We start from the raw sequence: 8,324 nt of genomic DNA on the forward strand, positions 1-8,324 counted from the left end.
CACACCCACCGTCGACTGTTGGAAGATCCTAGGGGGAAGTATCAGAGACAGAGGGTATGGGAATTATTCAAGGGGATTGTATGTGATTCTAAGCACAAACAGGGCTGTTTGGGGGTCCTGATTCCTTTGTCCGGATGTGGCAAAATGCTGGAAAGAGGACCTTCTTCCTGCTGCTGCTAGAAGCCAGCACTGCACTGGCCCTCTCAGGACTGGCAGATTCTAAGATATGACAATGGCCTTGGCTTGGGCAGTAGTGCTAAGGAGACTTTTCTGAGCAAACCCTGTGGGCAATGGAGGTGAACAAAATGGAAACCGGCGGCAGCCAGCCCAAAGTGGCTGCTTCATGAATGCAGGGGACCCCAGAAGTATCTTGGGTCCTGCTACCAAGATGCACAAAGTGGTGCAGGTTAGACATTGAGCTACCCCTACACCAGGACTGGGGAGATGAAAGTATTAGATGGAAGTTTAGGTCAACTGAGTAGTAGCATTCTCCAAGGTTCATAACTCTTATTCCCTCATTCCATTCGGTGAAGCTACTTTGATGGCATGGAATAATGTGAAGCTGTTAAAACTTATTCAGGGGAGACAATACAGTTCAAAATTCTCCGTGCAAGTTGAAGTTTAAAGACATTAGAAAAAAGCCCAAAATAAAAGTCTTTCAGCCCTGGCTAATTTTTATGCATGGTTGTCACTTTTAAGATTAAAAAACACAAGTTGCCACACAATAAGTATAATCTGGTGTCAATTTGTTAAATATATTTTTATTGATTTCCGATGGGAAGAGAGAGGGATAGAGAGATAGAAACACCAATGATGAGAGAGAATCATTGATCGGCTGCCTCCTGCATGCCCCACACTGGGGATCGAGCCTGCAACCTGGGCATGTGCCCTGACTGGGAATCGTGACCTCCTGGTTCATGGGTTGACGCTCAACCACTGAGCCACACTGGCAGGGTTGGTGTCAATGTGGTTTTTTTTTAAATTACATATGTGTATGTATATGCACATATCTAGGTATGTTTGGGAAAGGGCCTGGCATCTTATACTCTGTAGATCCCTAAAAATAGGAGGTAGTGGTGGGTGATCACCCTCATTTTTTATTCACTTATGTTTTGTTTGAATTGTACAATGTCATGTGTTATATTTATCATTCAATATATATATACACTCTTCATTTTAAAAATGGAGGCCCTGATAATGCCACTTGTAGGCATTACAAAAAATAACAGAATCTTAGTGTTGGCGGTTGAGGGGCTTAAAAGACCCCCAGTCTTGGGTTCCATTGCCCACTTTGTGCTTCTTCCTAGCAAGGCTTGATCACTTGATTTGAATCCAGCCAAGCCTGTGCATTTCTGCCTCTAAAATTAGCCCAAGACCCAGTCACATGCTGGTGATTGCACAATGGGGATTTAAGTTTCAGCAGATCTGAGTTAAATCACATTGTCAAGATCTATACTGTATTTTTTGACAGTATGGCTCTGTTTATATAAAGTGCAAGAACAAAAAAATTTAACTTGAAGGTTGTGGAAATCAATTCTGGTGTTGGGGGGGCGGGTATGGTACCGACTAGGAGGGGACAGTAGAGAACATTCTGGGGTACTGGAAATGTTCCATATGTACATTGAAAGAAACTTTTATTTGTCAATTGCAGTTGACATTCAATATTATTTTATATTAGTTTCAGGTGTATAGCCTAGTGGTTAGACATTTATATAAGTTACGAAGTGATACCCTGGTAAGTCTAGTACCCACCAGGTACATACATAGTTATTACAATGTCATTGACTATATTCCCCATGCTGTTCTTTACATCCCTGTGACTATTTTGTAACTACCAATTTGTACTTCCTAATCCTTTCACCTTTTTCACCCAGCCCCTAACCCCCTCCCACATGGCAACCATCAGTCTGTTCTCTGTATCCATTAGTCTGTTTCTGTTTTGTTTGTTCATTTATTTTTTTCTTTAGATTCCACATATAAGTGAAATCATATGGTATTTGCCTTTCTCTGCCTGACTTGTTTCACTCAGCATAATAGCCTCTATGTCCATCCATGTTGTCACAAAAGGTAAGATTTCCTTCTTTTTTTACAGCTGAGTAGTATTCCATTGTGTGAATATACCACAGCTTTTTTATCCCCTCACCTACGGATGGACACTTGGGCTGCTTTCAAATCTTGGCTATTGTAAATAATCCTGCAATGAATATAATGGTACATATATCTCTTTGAATTAGTATTTTGGGTTTCTTTGGGTAAATACCCGGAAGTGTAATTGCTGGGTCATAAGGTAGTTGTATTTAAAAAAATTTTAAAGAACCTCTATACTGCTTTCCATAGTGGCTGCACCAACTTAAAATCCCACCAACAGTGCAGTAGGGTTCCCTTTTCTCCATATCCTCACCAGCACTTGTTGTTTGTTGATTTATTGATGATAGACACTCTGACAGGTGTGAGGTATGTTTTTATTGATTTCAGAGAGGAAGGGAGAGGGAGAGAGAGATAGAAACATCAATGATGAGAATCATTGATGGGCTGTCTCCTACACACCCCCTACTGAGGATCAAGCCCACAACCCAGGCATGTTCCCTTGACCACAATCGAACCTGGGACCCTTCAGTCCACAGGTCAATGCTCTCTCCAAACCGGCTAGGACAGGTGTGAGGTTTTAATTTGCATTTCGTTGATGATTAGTGATATTGAGCATCTTTTCATATGCCTATTGATCATCTGTATATCCTCTTTGAAAAAGTGTCTATTCAGGTCCTTTGCCTGTTTTTTAATTGGATTGTTTGGGGGGTTATAAATTAGAACATGAGTTTCTTATAAATGTTGAATATTAACCTCTTATTGGATGTATCTTTGGTGAATCTGTTCTCCCAATCACAAGGTTATCTTTGCCTTTTATTGATGGTTTCCTTTGCTGTGCACAAACTTTTTAGTTTGATGTAGTCCCATTTGCTTTCTTTCTGTGTGTGTGTTTTTTTGTTTTGTTTGTTGTTTGTTTGTTTCCCTTGTCTGAGGAGATATATAAGAAAATATATTACTAAGAGCAATTCAGAGAGTTTACTGCCTATGTTTTCTTCTAGGGGTTTTATGATTTTGGGTCTCACATTCCAGTCTTTAATCCATTTTGAGTTTATTTATGATGCAAGAAGGTGGTCTAGTTTCATTTTTACTCTATCTTTTGCAAAGGAAATGTAAGTAATTGGGTTTGCGCTGTGACCTGGGGAAAGCACTCCCCTCGGTGGGGTGGACCACAGGGATGGCCTCCTTCCTGACCTCTCCCCCAGGACTTCTGGAGGCCTGCCTTCACTTCTATTTAACGTGAGTGACAGAGTGTAGCACCTCCTCTAAGGACACTCCCTTCCTAATACTTCTGAGGGCTGCTCCCTGTGGTCCAGACATGCAGGAAAGCCGCCTTCTGGGCTCTGGGAATCTGTGCCGCCAGGTCCAGGCCACTCACCCCACCGCTGCTCTCCTTCTTGCACTTCTCACTAACCGCAGATGGTGACAGAAGAATCCCTGACAGGGCTTCTCCCCGGATTTCCACTTCACGCACTGATCTGCCCCTTCCAGGTAATACCAAGTCTGTTATCCAGGGCTGTTCAAGGGGCATGAGACAAGAGCAGGGAGGACACACCAGTTATATTCCCAGAGGAGCAGTTGCCCCACACTCTCTGTGAGGATGTACGTTGTACCACGGAGTGTGATAAATAGTTAAAAATCTCTTCAATGCCAAAGTAATAAAAGACTGATTAAGTTGTCATTTATTTTGATTTTCTATTTACTTTTGTTTATATACTTTATTTGTTATTATGTTGTTATTGTTTAAATTATAATTAATTGCCTTATAATGCATCCATACTGTAGAATGCAGCAGTTAAAAAGAATAGAGTAAACCAATATGTATTGGCTGAAAATCTCTCCAGACATATTATTAGGTCAAAACACTAAGGGCAATAGGTTTGTATACTATGATCTCATTTAATCTTTGTAATGTGTGAGTGTAGTGAATGTTTATGTATATATATGCTTGTGAGTGTGTGAATATGTGTATATATGAGTGTGTATGCTTTCATATGTGCATTGTGTATTGTGTGTGCCTATATGTATATGTGTGTATATGTATGAGTATGTTTGGTTTTGTGTACATGTGTACATGTGTGAGTGTGTGTGTATGCACATATGTGTGAATGTGCCTCTGTGTATGCGTGTACATGTGAATGTGTGTATGCATGCCTGTGTGTGCATGTGTGGTGTGTGTGTGTACGTATATGTACATGTGTGTGAGGGTGTGCATGTGTGAGGGTTGGGTATTTATATGCACAGGAAAAAACAGGGAAGGAACTGAACCTCACAGCTAAGAATGTCTGGGAGAGTGGGAAGCATCATTGAAGGAGCAGCAACTTTCACATTGTCTTTTACTTCTCCCTTTTAAGTGTTTAGATCATGTGTGACTTTCAATTCCATTTCTGTGTTTCTCAATATTTTCAAGGTTTAGGGCCCAAATCAAACAAGAAGTCCCTACATTCTTTCATGGCAAAAAGAGTGGAAGTGAGTTGGTGTGGCAAAGCTAAAACCAAGGGTCCAAGTCCAAGGAAGATAAATACCAACCCAGAAAGAACACTCTCACCCATAGATAGTTATCACAGAACAAGCAAGAAGCTGAGAGCGGGGGAGGTGGTGGAGGAGGAGATTCAGGCTGGGCTGTGTGATTTCTGGACAGGGCCGTTGATGGGGAAGAAGAATTCATGACCAGCTGTTCCGAAGGGAGGAGTGGGCAAGTTGACCTCTAGGGACCCGTCCAGCTCAAAGACTCCAGGTGCCCATTAGCTCAATAGAAACCAAAATGATACTCAGTGAAACATGCAAGTGGCTCCAAAATTGGAATCAAACAATTGGCTGGGCCTGTCATAAGAATAGGTTTTCAGGTTTCGCCCAGCCCACTTTGAGTCTCAGTAGCCCTGGGAGAAATTGTATGTCCCTAAGTGAGTTCCTGTGCTTTAGGTGACAACTTCACTTCCACAGGACCCTTACCTCATATTAATTTTAGATTTGTTAGCTCTCTAGAATCTTTAGAAATCTTGTCCTCTCTTCTGCTGGGAGGGAGGGACACACAGGAAGAAATTGAAGGCTAAACACAAGGCTTCCTATTATAACTTGGGTCCTGCCAAGGGGAGAAGTGAACACGTCCCCGCAGTCCAGGAAGCTGCCTGGCCTTATCCCCTTGCTCCCACCCAGCCTTGGGCAAACTACGGCCCGCGGGCCGGATCCGGCTGTTCTATCCGGTTCTCTTGCTCTCCCCTCCGCTCCTTTACTTTGAATTTATATTAGTTCACACAAACACTCCATCCATGCTTTTGTTCCGGCCCTCCAGTCCAGTTTAAGAACCCATTGTGGCCCTCGAGTCAAAAAGTTTGCCCACCCCTGCGACACAGAGCATTCAAAGTCACTGTGCTGCCAGGCACTCATGCCCCATGGTCCTGAGAGTTCTTATTTCTACCCTGACTCTCACGTAGCTCTGTCCTATTCGCTCCCACCCTCTGACCTGGCCCACCCAGTGCCTCTGCTTTTCTCACTCCACACCCTCCCTGGACGATCATGACCTCAGCCATCCCCATTACGTGACAGATTCCCTGCTTTTACTCAGCCATTTATTCAAGCATATCTGTTAGTCACCTCCTCAATGCCTGATGCTGTACTAACTCTAGAGGATGCAGAAAAAAAGCAAGAGGCATCTATTTATTCAACAAGCATTATCAATGCTTCTGATATGTGCCAGCCACTATTTGAGAAGTTGAATGAGACACCATTCTGGCCATTACAGAGCTCCCAGGCTGTTGAGGTAGACAGACAAATAATCAAAGAATTACAGGACTCAATAGTGAGTAATAAGGTTGGGGAAGCCTGGAGTGCTGTTGATATCTAAAGGAGGGACTAACTCAGCTTAGGCTTCAGGGCAGGTGTCTGGAAGGAGATGACACATAAGCTGGGGCCTCCCTGCAACTGAGGAGCGCTGAAACAGGAGAGGCAGCAACTATTGCTGGTTACACTTCTTCCTCTCTGGTCATTGTGTTCACAGCCCTTTGGATGCAGGCGTCCTGGGAGATTGCGGGGTGGGGGTGGTAAAGAAGGGACAATATAGCCAATGCACTAAGTCAAAAGTGTGTTTAATATCAACCTGCCAGACCTTATATCCTACAGGAATTAGGGCCATTCTCCTCTATTTAAACCTATTTAGTAACATCAACCTCAGTGCCTCCCCACCCAGACAACTCTTCAAAATATAAACAGAAAGATAATCATTAGGGTCTATGAAAAACAACTCCAAGTGTGGACCTTACTTATTGCAGTTCATTTTTTTTTAAATAATTCAACAGGTGAACTAAAGTGACATCACAAAAGCAGTTCTTTATTCTCAGTGAGCAGAGGGCAGAATGTAAGAAGCTCATAGATTGTAGACCAGGGCCAAGCCTGGCAAAATGGAATAGAGGCCCTGGAGAAGCGGCTACACTCCCATCTGTGAAAAGGGCTGCAGAGTCTCCTACAACATGGACAATTGCTAGAAAACTGCCTCTTCCTGCCCAGGAGTTCTACAGGGGAATACAGGATGGCCTCACTGCAGAAAAACCACACCTTAAGCTCAGAGTTTATCATCTTGGGCTTTGGGGATCTGGCAGAACTGCAAATCTTCTTTTTTGGACTCTTTTTAATCATGCATCTTGTCACCCTAGCAGGCCACACAACCATTGTGCTCATCACCCTCATTGACTCCTGCCTCCAGACCCCCATGTATTTCTTTCTTCGCAATCTGTCCACCATTGAAATTTGCTATATATTGGTCATTGTCCCCAACATGCTGGCCAATTTCCTGACCCGCAGCCAGCGGATGCCCATGCTCGGCTGCGCGTTGCAAATGCACCTCTTCATCGCTCTGGGAGGAGCAGAGTGTTTCCTCCTAGCTGTGATGGCCTATGACCGCTTCGTGGCCATCTGCAAGCCCCTGCGCTACACACTCATCATCACCAGGGCCCTCTGTCTGCAGATGCTGGCTCTGGCATGCATCGGTGGCTTTGCACTCTCACTCACTCTTACCACACTAATATTCCTCTTGCCCTTCTGTCAGTCCCATGAGATCAATCATTTCTTCTGTGACATCCCTGCTGTGCTCTTCCTGGCCTGCTCAGACACACGAGCCAATGAGATTGCCATCTTCGTGGTCTGCATGCTCATCCTGTTGATTCCCTTCTTACTGATACTGCTCTCCTACGGATTCATTATCACCGCCATCCTCAGCATCCACTCAGCCCAGGGCAGGAGCAAAGCCTTCTCCACCTGTGCCGGGCACCTGCTGGTCTCTCTTCTGCACTATGGCTGTGCAATATTCATCTACATCCGCCCCAAGTCATGCTACACCCCAGAACAGGACAAGATCGTGTCCTTAATCTACACCAATGTAACTCCCATGCTCTACCCCATGATCTATAGCCTCAGGAACAAGGAAGTCAAGGGTGCCCTCAGGAGACTCCTGGAGAGCTCTAACCAGATGAGGCGGCAGCCTAAAGCCAGGTGAAGGGCAAAGTGGAGTCCACCATGACTAACCTGGCCCCTTACAAGAACCCAGTGGGTCATCTCACTGCACACCTTGCGGCTCCATCCCCCCTCTGAGGGCTGCTCCATGGTTCTGCATGCACCTGAACCTTACCACACCTTTTCTATGGTCACAGAGATAGAACAAATCCTGAGGCTTTCCAAAACGTGGCAGTACTGGGGGTGCCCCTTCTTGGACAATTGCATTCACCATCTAGGACACTGTCAGAGGCATGGACACCTACAGGAAGAAGGTCATGAGATCCCAACCAAAACATTAAGGCATCACTTCTCTGAACAAAGAGTTAGCGAGGATAAATTCAAGGAGCTCCCAAGCCCAAACTAGGTAAAGTGAGGACGTGGAAAGGCAGAGCTTCCCAGAAAAAGAACCCTGCATCACCACAGAACGACGTAGCGATCACTTGAGATAAACAGTGCAAACCAAACAGCAGCAGCCCTGGGGGCCTGTGACCTGCTCTGCCCCATCAGCTCACCATCCTCGCTGAGGCATTTCACTCACTGTCCACCCGTCCAGCCTCTGGGCCAGGTGACTCCTCCTTGCATTGCTTAAAGGGTCACCTGCTCCTGGTAGCCTGTGCTCACTGCCCTTCCTCCTGCCTGACCTGCCCTGCTTGGGGAGATGCCTCTCCACCATGGCCGCAAGTGCTTACTCCTCACCCAGCACTGAAATGATTTGTCCCTGACTGGCCTGGGGCACTTGCAGGCAAGAGGTA

The 8,324-nt window shown here is 45.0% G+C and overlaps 1 protein-coding gene across 1 annotated transcript; it reads left to right on the forward strand.

Annotated features, from left to right (window-relative positions):
* Positions 1-6,610: 6,610 nt before the first annotated feature.
* LOC308240322 (olfactory receptor 10V1-like) lies at positions 6,611-7,573 on the forward strand (the record flags this gene model as incomplete). The annotated part of the gene is made up of 1 exon (XM_080653207.1): positions 6,611-7,573. One exon carries the CDS (start codon positions 6,611-6,613, stop codon positions 7,571-7,573), a length of 963 nt encoding a protein of 320 aa, XP_080509333.1.
* Between the last annotated feature and the right edge of the window lie 751 nt (positions 7,574-8,324).

Source organism: Plecotus auritus, assembly GCF_963455305.1.
Source record: "Plecotus auritus genome assembly, chromosome: X".
NCBI lineage: Eukaryota > Metazoa > Chordata > Mammalia > Chiroptera > Vespertilionidae > Plecotus > Plecotus auritus.